At 40.3% G+C, this 20,585-nt stretch overlaps 1 protein-coding gene across 1 annotated transcript; it reads right to left on the bottom strand.

Annotated features, from left to right (window-relative positions):
- Window positions 1–1,144: 1,144 nt before the first annotated feature.
- Window positions 1,145–19,809, bottom strand: LOC118393698 (calcium-activated chloride channel regulator 1-like). Its single transcript, XM_035786704.2, has 15 exons — window positions 19,700–19,809; window positions 13,686–13,873; window positions 13,308–13,445; window positions 11,740–11,890; window positions 11,536–11,641; window positions 6,345–6,504; window positions 5,978–6,202; window positions 5,584–5,808; window positions 5,195–5,366; window positions 4,981–5,087; window positions 4,675–4,890; window positions 4,214–4,484; window positions 3,946–4,110; window positions 3,303–3,536; window positions 1,145–3,061 (listed from the first exon to the last, which is right to left on the bottom strand). The coding sequence occupies exons 2-15, from the start codon at window positions 13,833–13,835 to the stop codon at window positions 2,658–2,660; spliced, it is 2,724 nt and encodes a 907-aa protein (XP_035642597.1). The 5' UTR covers window positions 13,836–13,873; window positions 19,700–19,809; the 3' UTR covers window positions 1,145–2,657.
- Between the last annotated feature and the right edge of the window lie 776 nt (window positions 19,810–20,585).

Genomic DNA, 20,585 nt, shown 5'->3' with positions numbered 1-20,585 from the left:
CAAGAACTGCCAAATCTGGTGCAGTCCATGAGGAGGAGATGCACTGCAGTACTTAATGCTGCTGGTGGCCACACCAGATACTGACTGTTACTTTTGATTTTGACCCCTTCTTTGTTCAGGGACACATTATTCAATTTCTGTTAGTCACATGTCTGTGGAACTTGTTCAGTTTATGTCTCAGTTGTTGAATCTTGTTATGTTCATACAAATATTTACACATGTTAAGTTTGCTGAAAATAAACGCAGTTGACAGTGAGAGGACATTTATTTTTTTGCTGAGTTCATGGAGAAGATCAGTTCTATGATGTTAAGAATAAGCAGATTACTAGTACTTATGATTTCTCATGGTGCTTTCCAAAACATGTTATTGCCCAAAAGGGCTTAACTTCATCAATGATTCATCACACAGTTTATACATTTATATAATTAATATCATAAATATATACATGACTAACTTTTGATTTAATCCATCCTCAATTTAACCTTGATTTGTGGGATGAGTATTGAGTCCTCGGGAACTGCAGGGTTAATAGCAATCATAATGTCAGTGTGATCCCAGAAGTATATCCTGGCAGGAAAACCAGCATGTTACAGCTAGGTGTTCCTAGCTGTAAATGCAGATGGTTCATTTCTTGTAGACCTAATTCAGCAAGTATCTCAATGTTAAAGAGGGAAGTTGGAGATTCCATACAGCAGTTAGAATGTACTGTTTGTGAACTGTACTGTTTGTCCATAGTGACCAAGTGATACATTGCCCGATGAGCTAAATGTTATTTATACAAACATAGACTTGGCTTTACAGTATTTTGTGAACGGACCAAATGCAGGGAACCATTTAGTTGGCAAAAAATAGTGTTACATTTTCTTTAAAAACAACAACAAAGGCAACAGTCTGAAAGGAACTTCTGCATTGTGCTTTTTAAGGACATAAAATAATTGTCTTAGCTAGTAGATCTAACTCAAAATAATAATCGTTTTTGTCCAACAAAAAATGTTCAGTTACATATTGAAAAAAATATTGAGTTAGATTAAGTATAGTTAATGCAAATTAAACCAGGGCCACCTCTATGATGTGGCAAAGCCAGGCACGTATAATTATGTGATTAAATGAAACAGGTAAATATTAACTCATTAACCTGGGGCATCATGGGAAAGTTTGTTTTTATTGAGTTTCTATTTTCCAAATTAACTCAAAAAATATCAGAATATCGATTTTACAACAGTCGCTACTTAATCAATTTCCTCTACAGTCTCATTCTGAACGTTGCATAATCCGTGAATCTGCACAAACCCGAGTCCCACCCATGAGTTGATGATTTATTTACTAACAAGCTAAAATGATATTAGATACACATACACAAACCTACCGTCTAGGCTATTGATTTGAACTTAGTACGATGAACCAGTCCCTAGCGGGCCAACACAATATGACACGTTACACAAAATGAGGATTTCAAAAGAGAGAGAAAGAGAGAGAGTACACGAGAGAAAAATACACTTGGGTGCATTTGTTAGCTATGATTATTTTAACCCTAACCTTGCCCCGCTCTCATGGGTCAGAATATAATGATGTAATTACATGTTAAAGGTCTCCGATGGGGTCTCTGCGTGGACAGTTTCTGCTTCTCTGATGACGCACGTCTCTGGTTACAGCGTATGTAACTCTCTGGTTGTCCTCATCATGTCAGTGTCCTTTGTCTTAGTGGTCTGTTTCCTCGCCCTTGTTCTGAAAGGGTTATTTTGAGAACAGCTAGCCCTGTAGCTCAGGGCTCACAGTGTAGGAATGAAAGCAGTGTAGACACACGATTCGATGGAGAGTGGTGACCGGATTCAATTTATACAACTATCTCAGATCCAATTTAGACAACTAACTTCACATTTCATCTTTACAAAAACATTCTCTTTGATCTGGACATTTTCCACACAATGTACAATATGCAAACATCCAGCATATACTAGGAAAACTCTTAAAGTTACAATATTTTCGTTATAACGTTGTCCTTTACCTTTTAATAACATAACAAAAACAACATTAATTTTCATATTCCATCTATCGTCATTACCACCATCGTGGCTGACGAAACCTATTGTCCCAAAGTCCATTTATTGCATGTTAATGTTCAGAGGCCGGTTCTCCATAGTGAGAGGACAAAGGAATTTTGTCTGCTGCATTAGATTGACAATGGTCGTGAGGTGTCAAAAAAACAAAAAATCTCCATACCTCTCGATCTTTTCCCCGCTGGTGGGTGTGAGATCTCTCTGTAGGACTGTGGTCCACGGTAACCTGACCCGAGGAGGCCAGTCATGACATAATACACATTAATGTCAATCAATTCTATGATAAATCTTACATATTGTACCTTAACAGAACATGTTCTTCATTGTAAACACATGATGGTTAATGCACAAACACAAAGCTTCAAATGAGATCTTAAGAGAATCGGTCTAATCAATCTATTATAGCACGATCAATTTAATTTGGTTAGCTATGATCTCATTCTAACCTTTCAGCTATTTAAAAAACAAAGAATGGTAGATAAGCTCATTTATTCCCTCTACTTCATATGTTTTTTTAGTGTTAATCAAAAACACAGGAAGCTTTGCTATGATTCAGTGCAATGAGCTGGAGCTACATTTGTTCATCGTCATAATTTGTTTTAAGCATGATTAACTCTCCTTGATTTAATTGAACACATTGTCACACTAGCAATCAGACAAGCCACCATTGTTACTGTGGTGACTGATATGACTACAGCAGTAATGTTCACACCACTGCCTGATGTATCAGGCGCATCAGTTGGAGAAGGAACAGGAGCTTTGGGAACAATCTTGGTCACTTGAATAATGTTGGATGTTTCAGATTTCAGGAAAGATTTGTCTTCTGCTTTTGCTGCAAAGAACAGAGTAGTGCCATTTTTGATGATTGAGAAGAGAGTGAAAGAGAGCTTTTCTGGGGAGCCTGCCTTCTTTGGTGAGAGGTCGTATGTGACAAGATGAGCGGTACTGAAGTTGGATCTGAGTAGGTCCGAATCTTCACTAAAACGGATCTCATAGGCCGTTGCTGAAAAATAGAAATGGGTAAGTAATTAAATGTAAATATAAACCAAGACAGCACAGTGATTATCTGATTGTTACCATTTTGTACCCGTCATATGAAATTTAACGATTGGTGAAATACTGTACATGTCAGTGTTGCAGTGTTATTTTTTTTCATATTTTGTGAATATTAGGACTACATCTAAGCAAAAAAGTTATATCCACAACTTGTTGGTGAGATGCTCATTATTTATACATTTTTGTACCTGTGCCTTGGTCCATGTCTTCCCCAGGTGCAGTCCAGGTGAGCAGCACTTTGTCCTCCTCTATCTCTGCATTCAGGTCTGTGATTTTGTTAGGGGGGAAATTTGGAGGGGGGACACCAGGTGGGAGAAGGACTGAGAAGCTCTCTCCTATGACTGTCCTGGTGAAGCTGCCCACATCAGCCTGCAGGTCATCCTCGCTGACTGGGGGCTTTGGGGGGTTCATCACTACTTGTCCTGGGAAGACAGTCATTAAACATATGAATGCATACATATTCTTACAATCTCAACTACCAAATCATGCCCTTGATCATTATAAGGCTAGTTGTTGAGAATAGGTATGGGTACTGATCCATCAAATTAAATATGTTTTGGTATATACATAATATGGTATCACAATTTGTATTTTATTTTATCTTTATTTAACTAGGCAAGTCAGTTAAGAACAAATTCTTATTTACAAAGACAGCCTATGAACAGTGGGTTAACTGCCTTGTTCAGGAGCAGAACGACAGAGTTTTACCTTGTCAGCTCAGGGATTCAATCTAGCAACCTTTCAGTTACTGGCCCAACAGTCCAACCACAAGGCGACCTGCCGCCAGTTCATGAATGAAGAACACATAGTTTCAGATGGAATGTACTGTACCATTAACCACATATCCAGGTATGTAAAGTGCTCCACTGTGTCTCCTGAGGGAGAATCTGGCCAGGCCATCATTGTTCTGTACTTTCACTTTCAAGCTGTGTTTTCCTGTTGTTAGTTTAGTGAAGTAACTGGAATAGATGCCATCATTTCTGAAAGCATCAGCACCTGAAAAAATAGGATTTCATCTTAAAACTTAAATAAATAATTGTTTTTGTAACACCCTACTGCATTTAGGTTCTAAATCATATGTATTGTGGCTCTACATCACCTGCTCCATTATCCAGCAGTTGTAGCTGATATTGGACCCCAGAATCAGACTTCAGTGTGGCCGTCACATTTGCCAGAATCACTGGAACACCTTTCTGGTTGACCTCTGCATACACCAACATGGGTTTGCTGCCGTTGCTGGACTGTTGGCTCATGTGGGTTTTGACCATGACCGGTGGTATAGCGTCACTGACAGCACGACTTGTCACAGTCATTGACATAGATTGGGCAGTTGACTCTTTATTTAGTAGGCTGTATTTCCACTTTCCAGTCTACAATTTTAAATAATATCATCACCATTCAATCTAGTGAAATTGTAGTAATGCATTATATGGTCCACATTGAACAACTGAAATGTCTAAATTAGTAACTTGTAGTAATTGTAAAAATAATACACACAACTATAATAAATATAACTTTTGAATCTAGCTGAACACATAAAATAAACACAACCAGACAGACCTCAGCAGTTCCTTCAATATCGAGCGTTAAAGTCTTAGCAGGAGCATCATGTTTGAAATGCGATGTGTCATAGGTCCGTGTAAAGGGGCTTAAAACAAGGATGTCAGGTGGACTTCTTTCATAGATAACTAAAAAGCTTGTCTTGTTTCCAATTGTCCTGTCAATGGATACAGATCCATTAAACCAACCAATCATATTCAATCCAGTGCTCTCAAGCTGTTGGAAAAACAGACAGATTATGTTCAAATATCTGTAAACACTTATAGTATATTATGTTTCTCATAATTCCCTGCAACTTCATCACACCTGGATTGTCTGCTTGGTCAGATTTCCATCAGATGTTGTGTGTGAAGCAAAAATATCCACAAGGTCATTGGAATCCACACCATCAGCAGCATTGTGATATTTACCACCTACAGCAGGAAGGATGATATTTAGGTAAAACATTTGAACAAGTAAAAAGGAATTTCAGATATAATTTAGAATGCATACTTAGGAAAGATACTGCTCTCTGTGTTACCTGATATGTCTGACAATTCTTTTACAACTATGTTTGCATTTGGCCCAAGAGTTATTGTGTGCACAGTTGCACCACTTTCATTAACCCTTTTTTGACAGTTGATACTTGATTCCCCATCAGTTAGTAATATGATTGCATCTCCTATTGCACCATCTCCATCTCCCCCAAGTACCTAATAGAAGCATCATTGAGTTATTGAAATTATATATTAATGTCATTTTAATGGATTTCTTTCTAAATGTACTATATATGTGTATTCATGTGTCAAACGGTTTTGTCCAGATTGTTGCAGCACTATGTACCAGTATTATTTTAAGTGATAATTTGAAGCCATTTGTAATGTATTATATGAACGGTGCCAAATAAATATAGATTGGTATTGTATTTACCTCCAGACCTTTCTTAACACCTGCACAAATGTCTGTGCCTCCACCAGCTGATAGTGGCAGACTGCCTACAAGCTTATCTCTCGACGCTTCACCATCAATTAAAGTCAATGGTTCACGAATTGTAGCCGTAGCTGTAAATTGTACAATGCCAATATAAGCTTGGTCTTCAACAATCTTCTGTATGAAGAGTGTTGCCGCTTGTCTCAGGTTCAACATTCTAGAACCCTTTATAGGAAAACATATATTAGCAACCATCAGTACAGTTAGACAAAACACACACACGTGCCCGGGCACAAACACCAATAATACCAGGAATTTGTGTTACCGTTGTCAGATCTTGAATTATTTTTAGAAAATATGGTTTGATTTGAAAAATCAGTCCATAAAAACTTACTGCAGCCATGCTTCCTGAAACATCAAGGACAAGACAGACAACCCTTTGCCGGCCCTGCACCACAGTGAATGTGGGTAGTATACTTGGTGGTATTGGCACAACTGCCATACCGGCATCTACAGAAAGTGAAGTGATAACTTCCTCTACACCTCTGTTACCACACAGTCTGTTCTGGATGTTTGGAGCCTCAGTGTTGTGAGTTTCTTTTGTACAGAACTCTTTTACCTGTGCACACAACACAAACGTTTCTGTCATTAGTTTAAACATATCTTCATTACAGTTAAAAATGGTACGTTGAGCATTACAACTACATAACACATTGGGTAGATATCAAGGTAGTTGAAAGGCTGTGTAGACTTGTACTCACAGCACTAAGGCCTTGATTGTACATGATAGATGCAGAGGTTGTCTGTTGCTTGTCAGGGTAGAATACACAGTCTTCGGTGTATAACCCAGTAACAGGGTCAGTGGTGCAGTCCCTTTGGTCACGTTTGTGGTTGTACTTCCCTGTAATGTTTATGGTACATCTGAAAAATGTGAAATTAACATTAACAATACATTGATTGTACAGTTAGGGTTGACTCCAAGTCTCAATAATTTAAGAAAAAACACTATTTGTTGGTAGATGCATGTCATAGTGGAAACTGAATTAAATGTTCATAAATAGACAATGGGCTATAAAAATCAAGACAGTGACTAATCAATGTGCCTTCAGCAAGTACTCATTCCCCTTGATTTAGTGTACATTTTGTTGTGTTACAGCCTGAATTCAACATGGATTACGTTGATTTGATGAAGTGAACACGTTTTTAGAAATGTTTGCACATTTATTGAAAATGACGTACAGAAATATCTCATTTACATAAGTATTCACACCCCTGAGTCAATACATGTTAGAATCACCTTTGACAAGGATTACAGATGTAAGTCTCGAAGAGCTTTGCACACCTGGATTGTACAATATTAGCACATTATTATTTTTTTTATTCTTCAAGCTCTGTCAAATTGCTTGTTGATCATTGCTAGACAGTCATTTTCATGTCTTGCCATAGAATTTCAAACGTATTTAAGTCAAAACTGTAACTTGGGCACTCAGGAACATTCAATGTTGTCTTGGTAAGCAACTCCAGTGTATATTTGACCTTTTGTTTTAGGTTATTATCCTGCTGAAAGGTGAATTTATCTCCCAGTGTCTGTTGGAAAGCCGACTGAAGCAGGTTTTCCACTAGGATTTTGCCTGTGCTTAGCTCTATTCCGTTTCATTGTATCCTAAAAAAACTCCATTGCCGATGACAAGCAAACCCATAGCATGATGCAGCCACCACCATGCTTGAAAATATGAATAGTGGTACTCAGTGAAGTGTTGTGTATGATTTGCCCTAATCATAACACTTTGTATTCAGGACATAAAGTTAATTTCTTTACCACATGTTTTATATACTGGGTAAAACACCAACGTTTCGGCATCACTGTACCTTCTTCAGGCCAACAGTTTACTTGCTGTTAGATCAGCACATCTACTAACTTGTTTTGGTGTGCGCCAGCTCGTGCTTTTCACTGGACATAACAGACAATGAAAATGGGCAGGTACAGTTTAACTGGGACCTTTGCCATGTTCCGCAAACAATACGGAATCTATTGAAAATGTGTTTGATTGAAACGTTTTTTTCAAAGGCAACTTTTTAAACTCCTTGTTTTAGGGACAAATGATGACACTTAAAGGTGAATTCCACCCCTTTTCAACCCATATTCATTATCTCCAGCACTATACACGTTTCTACATATAAATAGAGCATTTCTATGTTTGTGCTGAAAAAGATACGGTCCTAAAAAAGTGCAATTTGATGATGCTGTCAAAAGTAAAACCAGTTATTTTACTACTCCCCGCATCACAGTGTATCTCATAGTCTTTGAAATTAAATGTTTTTTTCACTACAGAATGTAGAAATGCTCCATGTTGGAATTCCCCTTTAATGGATACAATATGAATATGGAATCGTATAAATCAGAGCAGAGTAGGTCACAGATCACTACACCTGTATATAGCCCATCTATAAATAGCCCAAACAATTACCTCATCCCCTACTGTATTTATTTATGTTGCTCCCTTGCACCCCAGTATTTCTATTTTGCACATTCACCTACTGCAAATCTACAATTCCGGTGTTTTTAATTGCTATATTGTATTTACTTCGCCACCGTGGCCTTTTTATTGCCTTTACCTCCCTTATCTCACCTCATTTCCTCACATTGTATATAGACTTGTTTATGTACTGTATTATTGACTGTATGTTTGTTTTACTCCATGTAAAAAATAAAGAAATAACTTGAAATTTCCATTCCTAACTATAACGTTTTCCGCCAAGATAGAACTGCCAAAGGGGGTGGTGTTGCAATCTACTGCAGAGATAGATAGTAATACAGAACTCTGCAGGCTAAGTCTGTACCCAAACAATTTGAGCTTCTACTTCTAAAAATTCACCTTTCCAGAAACAAGTCTCTCACTGTTGCCGCTTGCTATAGACCTCCCTCTGCCCCCAGCTGTGCCCTCGATACCATATGTGAATTGATTGCACCCCATCTATCTTCTGAGCTCGTGCTACTAGGTGACCTAAACTGGGACGTGCTTAACACCCCAACCATCCTACAAACTAAGCTTGATGCCCTCAATCTCACACAAATGATCAATGAACCTACCAGGTTCAACCTCAAATCAGTAAACACGGACACCCTCATAGATGTCATCCTAACTAACTCGCCCTCCAAATACACCTCTGCTGTTTTCAATCAAGATCTCAGCGATCACTGCCTCATTGCCTGCATCCGTAATGGGTCTGTGACCAAATGACCACCCCTCATCACTGTCAAACGCTCCCTAAAACACTTCTGCGAGCAGGCCTTTCTAATCGACCTGGCCGGGGTATCCTGGAATGACATTGACCTCATCCCGTCAGTAGATGATGCCTGGCTATTCTTTAAAAGTGCTTTCCTCACCATCTTAAATAAGCATGCCCCTCTCAAAAAATGTAGAACTCAGAATAGATATAGTCCTTGTTTCACTCCAGACCGGTCTGCCCTTGACTAGCACAAAAACATCCTGTGGTGTTCTGCATTCGCATCGAATAGCCCCAGTGATATGCAACTTTTCAGGGAAGTTAGGAAATATACAAATATACACAGGCAGTTAGAAAAGCTAAGGCAAGCTTTTTCAAACAGAAATGTGCATCCTGTAGTACTAACTCTAAAAAGATCTGGGACACTGTAAAGTCCATGGAGAATATGAGCACCTCATCCCAGCTGCCCACTGCTCTGAGGCTAGGAAACACTGTCACCACCGATAAATCCACTATAATTGACAATTTCAAGAAGCATTTCTCTACGACTGGCCATGCTTTCCACCTGGTTACCCCTACCCCGGTCAACTGCCCAGCACCCTCCACAGCAACCCGCCAAAACCCCCACCATTTCTCCTTTACCCAAATCCAGATAGCTGATGTTCTGAAGGAGCGGCAAAATCTGGACCCCTACAAATCAGCCGGGCCAGACAATCTGGACCCTCTCTTTCTAAAAATATCTGCCGAAATTGTTGCAAACCCTATTACAAGCCTGTTCAACTTCTCTTTCATATCGTCTGAGATTCCCAAAGATTGAAAAGCTGCCACGGTCATCCCCCTCTTCAAAGGGGGTGACACTCTAGACCCAAACTGCTACAGACCAATATCTATCCTACCCTGTCTTTCTAAGGTCTTCGAAAGCCAAGTTAACAAACAGATTACTGACCATTTCGAATCCCACCATACCTTCTCCGCTATGCAATCTGTTTCCAGAGCTGGTCATGTGTGCACCTCAGCCACGCTAAAGGTTCTAAACGACATCATAACCGCCATCGCTAAGAGACATTACTGTGCAGCCGTATTCATCAACCTGGCCAAGGCTTTCGACTCTGTCAATCACAACATTCTTATTGGCAGACTCGACAGCCTTGGTTTCTCAAATTATTGCCTTGCCTGGTTTACCAACTACTTCTCTGATAGAGTTCAGTGTGTCAAATCGGAGGGACTGTTGTCCGGTCCTCTGACAGTCTCTATGGCTGTGCCACAGGGTTCAATTCTCGGGCCGACTCTCTTTTCTGTATACATCAATGACGTCGCTCTTGCTGCTGGTAATTCTCTGATCCACCTCTACGCAGACGACACCATTCTGTATACTTCTGGCCCCTCCTTGGACACTGTGTTAACTAACCTCCAGACGAGCTTCAATGCCATACAACTCTCCTTCCATGGCCTCCAACTGCTCTTAATCGCAAATAAAACTAAATGCATGCTATTCCATCGATCACTGCCCGCACCTGCCCGCCCGTCCAGCATCACTACTCTGCACGGCTCTGATTTAGAATACGTGGACAACTACAAATACCTGAGTGTCTGGTTAGACTGTAAACTCTCCTTCCAGACTCACATTAAGCATCTACAATCCAAAATTAAATCTAGAATCTGCTTCCTATAAGCACCCTTCACTCATGCTGCCAAACATACCCTCGTAAAACTGACCATCCTACCGATCCTCGACTTCGGTGATGTCATCTATAAAATAGCCTCCAACACTCTACTCAACAAACTGGATGCAGTCTATCACAGTGCCATCCGTTTTGTCACCAAAGCCCCATACACTACCCACCACTGCGACCTCTACGCTCTCGTTGGTTGGCCCTCGCTTCATACTCGTCGCCAAATCCACTGGCTACAGGTTATCTCCAAGTCTCTGCTAGGTAAAGCCCCGCCTTATCTCAGCTCACCGGTCACCATAGCAGCACCCACTCGTAGCACGCGCTCCAGCAGATAAATCTCACTGGTCACCCCCAAAGCCAATTCCTCCTTTGGTCGTCTTTCCTTCCAGTTCTCTGCTGCCCATAACTGGAACGAATTGCAAAAGTCTCTGAAGCTGGAGACTCACATCTCCCTCACTAGCTTTAAGCACCATCTGTCAGAGCAGCTTACAGATCACCGCACCTGTACATAGCCCATCTGTAAACAGCCTATCTATCTACCTACCTCATCCCCATACTGGTATTTATTTATTTATTTTGCTCCTTTGCACCCCAGTATCTCTACCTGCACATTCATCTTCTGCCGATCTACCATTCCAGTGTTTAATTGCTATATTGTAATTACTTCGCCACCATGGCCTATTTATTTCCTTAACTTACCTCATTTGCACTCACTGTACTTTTTGTTTTCTTTTGTTCTACTGTATTATTGACTGTATGTTTTGTTTATTCTATGTGTAACTCTGTGTTGTTGTATGTGTCGAATTGCTACGCTTTATCTTGGGCAGGTCGCAGTTGCAAATGAGAACTTGTTTTCAACTAGCCTACCTAGTTAAATAAAGGTGAAATAAAATAAAATAAATAAAAATGTGTAACTCTGTGTCGTTGTATTTGTCGAACTGCTTTGCTTTATCTTGGCCAGGTCGCAGTTGTAAATGAGAACTTGTTCTCAACTTGCCTACCTGGTTAAACAAAGGTAAAATAAAATAAATGTAAAAATTATAAAGATTACCTTGTTGCCTCGATTATGGAACCTGATAGGTAGAATGGTTTTTCTTCATTATATTCATCAAAAACTCCCCATCTTAGATGTGCCCATTCATGGACAAAAACCTTACCTGGAAGTGAGTTTTAGAAGGAAAATTCAACAAATAGGATTTCTGTATTGGGTCTTACACAGTAACAGGAGATAGAGTTTATGGCATGTGACTCTAACCTCTGGGTCCATAGTATTTAGAGACATCATCATTCAGCATGAAGTCAGGAGTCAAATGAATGTACCGGCCCTCAGATCCACATTCACCATACTGCAGAGTGTAAGGCTGATCTCCATGTAATTTATTTGGCTCATCAATTATTATATTGGCCTATAACAGAGACAATGCAAAGTAGTAACAAAATAACTCGATTAACCATAATACTTCAAAGTGTTTGTAATTACTAGGAAAAAGCTTATACTTTAGAGTTTTGCAAAGATGATACCATGCCTATTTACATTTTGACTACCCAGTCTTATGAGTTATATATTGATGTGATACCATGCCTATTTACATTCTGACTACCCGGTCTTATGAGTTATATATTGATGTGATACCATGCCTATTTACATTCTGACTACCCAGTCTTATGAGTTATATATTGATGTGATACCATGTCTATTTACATTCTGACTACCCAGTCTTATGAGTTATATATTGATGTGATACCATGCCTATTTACATTCTGACTACCCGGTCTTATGAGTTATATATATTGATGTGATACCATGCCTATTTACATTCTGACTACCCGGTCTTATGAGTTATATATATTGATGTGATACCATGCCTATTTACATTCTGACTACCCGGTCTTATGAGTTATATATATTGATGTGATACCATGCCTATTTACATTCTGACTACCCGGTCTTATGAGTTATATATTGATGTGATACCATGCCTATTTACATTCTGACTACCCGGTCTTATGAGTTATATATATTGATGTGATACCATGCCTATTTACATTCTGACTACCCGGTCTTATGAGTTATATATATTGATGTGATACCATGCCTATTTACATTCTGACTACCCGGTCTTATGAGTTATATATTGATGTACAATTTTGTCACATTTTCCCCTTAACTATAACAGTTTAATGTATATCTTCCTTGTTGTATTTTAACAATTACAGTTAAGGTTACTATTATAGTTGCCTGGACATAGCCTTTAGCCGTGGTAAATTGGCCATATACCACAAACCCCCGAAGTGCCTTATTGCTATTATATACTAGTTACAAAAGTAATTAGAGCAGTAAAAATACATGTTTTGTCATACCCATGGTATAGGGTCTAATATACCACAGCTGTCAGCCAATCAGCATTCAGGGCTCGAACCACCCAGATTATAACTGGAAATCTACACTACATGGTCAAAAGTATGTGGACGAACCGACTTATTGAAAAGATGGCATCCTATGACGGTGCCACACTGAAAGTCACTAAGCTCTTTGGTAGGGCCATTCTACTGCCAATGTTTGTCTATGGAGATTGCATTTCTGTGTGCTCGATTTTATAGACCTGTCAGCAACGGGTGTGGCTGAAAGACCTGAATCCACTACTTTGAAGGGGTGTCCACATACTTTTGTATTGTGTGGTGTGTCTTCCTATCAATTAATGATTTAAATAATTGTAATGATGAGGAATCAAAAGCTAATAGAATGTCAGTCAGGATCGTTCTCTGTCATTGGTGGTAATGATGACTTCAACATCATTTGCATGTTTTAGATTCTCTCAGTACCTTATCGTAGACCTCCGTCTTTGCTTTGGAGTAATTTCCTTTATTCCAATTAGGTGGCACTAATATTGCGACTTCCTTGAAATATAACTGTTTCTTTGTTGCATTGAGTAGATGTCTGGAGGCTTCTTTAAACATTTCCTGAAAGAACAAATTAAATAAAATTAAACAAAAGCTGTGGTGTCTAATTTAATGTTTTGGTGTACTGTCATTATTAGTAAAACAATCACAGCATGCCTGTCCTATGGTTAGATACAGCATTTCAACATCAAAAACAGCAATATCCTACATTCAACATTACATTCAATAACATTCACAATATCCTAAAATATATATTACCTGTTGAGTGGGGAAAGAATGCTTTTGTCATTAATTTATTACCTTGATTTGTGTGATGAGCACTGGGTCCTCAGGCACCTCAGGGTTAATAGCAATCAGAATGTCAGTGTATCCATTTCCAGTCAGCTTGATCCCAAATGTAGATCGAGACAGGTAAACCAGCAGCAACACAGCTGCTACTTTAGAGGTCATGGTGGTGGACTCAGTGATGTGTGGGAAGGATCTGTGATCTGCCAGTTATATTAGCAGAGATAGCAGAGGGTGGAAATAAACAGAACTGCCCCATAATTATGTAAATCAGATGCCAATGACTCAGATGACATTATCACACCCAGTGTTTTCGAGAAGCCACAAGTGCTGATTCACCTAGAACTGTATTTCAGGGAAGGGTGGTAGTGTTAGGGAATAAAAAATAATGATTGTGGTCCTTCTGTAGCACAGTTGGTAGAGCATGGCGCTTGTAACGCCAGGGTAGTGGGTTCGATTCCCGGGACCACCCATACGTAGAATGTATGCACACATGACTGTAAGTCGCTTTGGATAAAAGCGTCTGCTAAATGGCATATATTATATATATATATACTGCAAAAAAAATAAAGGGAACACTTAAACAACACAATGTAACTCCGAGTCAATCACACTTCTGTGAAATCAATCTGGCCACTTAGGAAGCAACACTGACTGACAAATTTCACATGCTGTTGTGCAAATGGAATAGACAACAGGTGGAAATTATAGGCAATTAGCCAGACACCCCCAATAAAGGAGTGGTTCTACAGGTGGTAACCACAGACCACTTCTCAGTTCCTATGCTTCCTGGCTGATGTTTTGGTCACTTTTGAATGCTGGCTGTGCTTTCACTCTAGTGGTAGCATGAGACGGAGTCTACAACCCACACAAGTGGCTCAGGTAGTGCAGCTCATCAATGCGAGCTGTGGCAAGAAGGTTTGATGTGTCTGTCAGCGTAGTGTCCAGAGTATGGAAGCGCTACCAGGAGACAGGCCAGTACATCAGGAGACGTGGAGGAGGCCGTAGGAGGGCAACAACCCAGCAGCAGGACCGCTACCTCCGCCTTTGTGCAAGGAGGAGCAGGAGGAGCACTGCCAAAGCCCTGCAAAATGACCTCCAGCAGACCACAAATGTGCATGTGTCTGCTCAAATGGTCAGAAACAGACTCCATGGTGGTATGAAGGCCCGACGTCCACAGTTGGGGGTTGTGCTTACAGCCCAACACCGTGCAGGACGTTTGGCATTTGCCAGAGAATACCAAGATTGGCAACTTCACCACTGGCGCCCTGTGCTCTTCAAAGATGAAAGCAGGTTCACACTGAGCACGTGACAGACGTGACATGGTCTGGAGACGCTGTGGAGAACGTTCTGCTGCCTGCAACATCCTCCAGCATGACCGGTTTGGCGGTGGGTCAGTCATGGTGTGGGGTGGCATTTCTTTGTGGGGCCGCACAGCCCTCCATGTGCTCACCAGAGGTAGCATGACTGCCATTAGGTACCGAGATGAGATCCTCAGACCCCTTGTGAGACCATATGCTGGTGCGGTTGGCCCTGTGTTCCTCCTAATGCAAGACAATGCTAGACCTCATGTGGCTGGAGTGTGTCAGCAGTTCCTGCAAGAGGAAGGCATTGATGCTATGGACTGGCTCGCCCGTCCCCCAGCCCTGAATCCAATTGAGCACATCTGGGACATCATGTCTCGCTCCATCCACCAACACCACGTTGCACCACAGACTGTCCAGGAGTTGGCGGATGCTTTAGTCCAGGTCTGGGAGGAGATCCCTCAGGAGACCATCCACCACCTCATCAGGAGCATGCCCAGGCGTTGTAGGGAGGTCATACAGGCACGTGGAGGCCAGATACACCACTGAGCCTCATTTTGACTTGTTTTAAGGACATTACATCAAAGTTGGATCAGCCTGTAGTGTGGTTTTCCACTTTAATTTTGAGTGTGACTCCAAATCCAGACCTCCATGGGTTGATACATTTGATTTCCATTGATCATTTTTGTGTGATTTTGTTGTCAGCACATTCAACTATGTAAAGAAAAAAGTATTTAATAAGAATATTTCATTCATTCAGATCTAGGATGTGTTATTTTAGTCTTCCCTTTATTTTTTTGAGCAGTATATATATATATATATATATATATATATATTATGTATATATATATATATATATATATATATATACACTACCGTTAAAAGGTTTGGAGTCACTTAGAAATGTCCTTGTTTTTGAAAGAAAAGCACATTTTTTTGTCCATTAAAATAACATCAAATTGATCAGAAATACAGTGTAGACATTGTCAATGTTGTAATGACTATTGTAGCTGGAAACAGCTGATATTTTATGGAATATCTACAAAGGCTTACAGTGGCCCATTATCAGCAACCATCACTCCTTTATTCCAATGGCACGTTGTGTTAGCTAAACTAAGTTTAGCATTTTTAAAGGCTAATTGATCATTAGAAAACCCTTTTGCAATTATGTTAGCACAGGTGACAACTGTTGTTCTGTTTAAAGAAGCAATAAAACTGGCCTTCTTTAGACTAGTTGAGTATCTGCAGCATCACCCTTTGTGGGTTCGATTACAGGCTTAAAATGGCCAGAAACAAAGTCCTTTCTTCTGAAACTCGTCAGTCTATTTTTGTCCTGAGAAATGAAGGCTATTTTATGGGAGAAATTGCTAATAAACTGAAGAACTCATACAAAGCTGTGTACTAATCCCTTCACAGAACAGCGCAAACTGGCTCTATGCAGAATAGAAAGAGGAGTGGGAGGCCCCGGTGCACAACTGAGCAAGAGGACAAGTACATTAGAGTGTCTAGTTTGAGAAACAGACTCCTCACAAGTCCTCAACTGGCAGCTTCATTAAATAGTACCTGCAAAACACCAGTCTCAACATCAACAGTGAAGAGGCAACTCCGGGATCCTGGCCTTCTAGGCCGAGTTGCAAAGAAAAAGCCATATCCTAGACTGGCCAATAAAAATAAAAGATTAAGATGGGCAAAATAACACAAACACAGGACAGAGGAAGATTGGACAAATGTGTCATGGACAGACGAATTTAAGTTTTAGGTGTTCGGATCACAAAGAAGAACATTCGTGAGACGCAGAAAAAATGAAAAGATGCTGGAGGAGTGCTTGACGCCATCTGTCAGGCATGGTGGAGACAAAGGGATTGTCTGGGGGTGCTTTGGTGGTGGTAAAGTGGAAGATTTGTAGAGGGTAAAAGAGATATTGAAGAAGGAAGGTTAATCACTCAATTTTGCAACCCCACCCCGTACCCTGTGGACGGCGCACACCTGGCACTCATCATTACGCACACCTGGTAATCATTATGATTCACACCTGAATTCCGTTACCTTCATGATTTCCTCCCCTTTATATTTCACTCTCCCATCTTCTCTCACCAGTTGGTACTGTTTTTGTGTATCAGCCTGTTAGTATCGTGTTCTTAGTTTTGTTGTTTTATTAAAACGTTTCACCTGCACCTGCTTCCGACTCACCGCCCCATCATTACAGAATCCAAGTTTCTTTATAGTCATAGAATATACTATATTTGTCTGGGAAACCTGAGACAGTCATAGTGATAGTGACAGTAGTCCATATAAAACCATGATTATTGTCACAAAGAAGTATGAAATTGCATTCTGTTATGCATTCACAACACTGCTCTGTATTGGTATCTGATCTCTGTTTATAATCATAGAATCATGATGGAACAATGAAAATGTGTCTCTCTCTGAGCACAGAAGTAGGGATGCTGCATATCACATCAAGTTGATGAGGCAGTTTTAAAGGGAACATCTGGGATTCGAAAAACAACAAGCGGTCAACCAGCTGCTTGTTTTGGTAAACAGCTGAGCGATGGAACTAGAGAAATTTGATCAAATCTCAAATTAATAGACAAAGTTCTGAATAACCATGTTTTGAAGCTCAAGTGTTTTACATTTTTAACAAACAATGAAGTTGAACTAAGCTCATAACTTATAAATTATATTATTCAAGAATTAATGGATATAGGTCATTCATTGAAAAGTAAAAAGATGTATGTACCAATCTTGGGCTGCCCCTTTAAAACCTGCTGTTTTCTGTGTAATGGTACCCACAACTTTCAGCTTGAACTCAACCAGGAAGTTCACTAGTCAAATATTGTTACATGGTTACATGTTATATTGTTCCAGTAAATGTACTTATCTTTTATTATTCTGACATGGTCCATCAGCAAGGAATTTCCCTTTCACCATAATGATCATTATGTCATTCTAGATGAGACTGAGATTGTTGCTGATGACTGGGATGAATACAGGATCAGATTTTCACAAGATTTTCTCTGACTGATAACGCCATGTACGTCATAGGCCTATTTGGCTTATATGATTATGATGGTCATAATGCTTATTTACAGTGTCATAATGTGTATTTTTCTTAGTCCAGGTAAGGGTGTGTTCGTAAATTCAATCTGGAGTGCCAGAGTGCGCTCAAAGTGCGCTCATGAAGTCAGAGCATTGTCAGATTGTCCATTCCTATATTCAGAGCGTTTTGCTTTCAGTGCGTTCAGAGCACACACTGGACGCTCTGGCCAAACTAACGTTGGATAGCTTGCAAGCTACTTCCAGACACAAATGAAAGAACATCTCACTTTGAGCATTTTACTCCCCCTAGCAGAGCTGGTTAGGCTGTTTTCATGTCATCTAGAGAATTGGTGACTGTAACTGTTCTGCTGGTGTAACGGATGTGCCTAGCATTTCAATGGGTTACGTCACTAGCTCTGAGACCTTGAAGTAGTAGTTCCCCTTGCTCTGCAAGGGCCGCGGCTTTTGTGGAGCGATGGGTAACGATGCTTCGTGGGTGACTGTTGTCGATGTGTGCAGAAGGTCCCTGGTTCGCGCCCAGGTATGGGCGAGGGGACGGTTTAAAATTATACTGTTACATTGATGCTGTTGACCCGGATTACTGGTTGCTGCGAAAAAAAGGAGGAAGGTCAAAAGGGGGGGGGGGTGAGTGTAACGGATGTGAAACGGCTAGCTTAGTTAGCGGTGCGCGCTAAATAGCGTTTCAATCGGTTACATCACTTGCTCTGAGACCTTGAAGTAGTAGTTCCCCTTGCTCTGCAAGGGCCGTGACTTTTGTGGAGCGATGGGTAACGATGCTTCATGGGTGACTGTTGTCGATGTGTGCAGAGGGTCCCTGGTTCGCACCCGGGTATGGGCGAGGGGACGGACGTAAAGTCATACTGTTACACTGGCAACAATTTAATTACGATTTTTTTTGCCGATGTTTACTGACACCGGCCATATTCAACTGGTGTTGAATATCATTGGGACAGCATACAGGTGATTTCTGTGAGCGCTGGTGTGCCATCCTGAACAAATGCTCTATTGATTTAATGACATTAATTGTTGACCAGTTGAAAAATGATTTTATTGAAATGGTAAACACGATTAAAGACAAACGTACAGCTCTACAAACAGCTGTTAATGATGATGGCATATTCAATGAACTGATGAAAACTAACCAAGCGCTCCAGGACAAGTTGTCTACAGAAATAAAGGAGCTTAAAATCAAGAAATTCAACCAAGACATAAAAGACAAGGCTGAGAACAAAGTCTACTTCTGGAGAAACCCTGACAAGAGGTCCTGCTCCTCCTCTCCATGGCAGACGCAGGAGGGATGCCGCTTACTTCTATCCACCCCTGTCTGACCAACGCTCTACAACCAGCGCCTCATCGGCTTCCAGTGGTAGTTTTTTATTCAACGGGAGACTGGACAGACGGAAAGGCGGAGGTGGCCGCAGGCACGCGCAGAGGAGACCGTTCACACGGTCCCAGAACCCACGGGACTGACTTTAATTTATCAAGCAAGATATAGAGCCATGCCCATGTCTCTTTGCTTAATAAAGGGTTATTTTGTGCCTACAACCCAGTGCAACGATTTGGATTTAAAGGTAGACAAGTTTAAGTGTTTTAGTAACATCCGTTTAAGGGAATACTTTAGCTCCGCTAATCGTTATATTTCTGCTGAACCAGTAGGTTACTCACCTGCACATACTCCGACTCCTTTTAGAAGTAAGAGTTATTTTATGCCTCCAGCCAATCACAATCACTCGATCGAGACATATTGCAGACTCGTTGAAAAAGATGTTGCTCATCTCCTTAAGAACAAACAGGAGTCCGAATCTTTCCATAATTTACCCAAGGATGAAAAACAAGCTTTGCTTGATTTACAATCCGATACGTCAGTCCTTATTCGTCCTGCTGATAAGGGTGGGTCGGTTGTACTCATGGATAGGACAGTTTATGTAAATGAGTGTCATAGACAACTTGTTGACAACACCTTTAACAACAAACTCAGAAGTGACTCTACTTCCCAATTTCAGAAAACTCTCTTTACTGTCCTTGATGGGTATTTAAGTTCTGGTCAGATCACCAAGAAAGAAAATTATTTTTTGGCTATTCAACACCGTAAAATTGCCACTTTCTATACTTTGCCGAAATTACACAAGAATGTGACAAAACCTCCAGGGCCTATTGTAGCGGGCATTGATGCAGTAACGGCCCCTCTATCTACTTTTGTTAACTTTTTTATTAGACCACTGGCAGAACAGCTCCCCTCCTTTGTATGTAAAGGACACCAGCAGTATGATCTCTATCATTGAATATCTTAATCTTGTCTCAACGTAGACTTTGATCTGAAGCCATTCTTGTGGTTATTGTGACTTTGCCATTGTAATTGTTTGTAAGCTTGTGTAGTCTAAAACGAATCTATGATCGTATGCTATCCATTAGTTTTTTTGTATGCTGTTCTTTGTATGCCATTTTTATATTTGAGAATTAACCAATGATATTAGGCCACACTTGGCCAGACACCTGTGTGTCTTTTGACACTATATAAACGAGTCATCCCGCAGTGTTTGTGATTATAACT

Source organism: Oncorhynchus keta, chromosome 1 (genome assembly GCF_023373465.1).
Source record: "Oncorhynchus keta strain PuntledgeMale-10-30-2019 chromosome 1, Oket_V2, whole genome shotgun sequence".
NCBI lineage: Eukaryota > Metazoa > Chordata > Actinopteri > Salmoniformes > Salmonidae > Oncorhynchus > Oncorhynchus keta.
The sequence above is the reverse complement of the archived record's forward strand: the minus strand, read 5'-3'. Positions and strand labels throughout refer to the sequence as shown.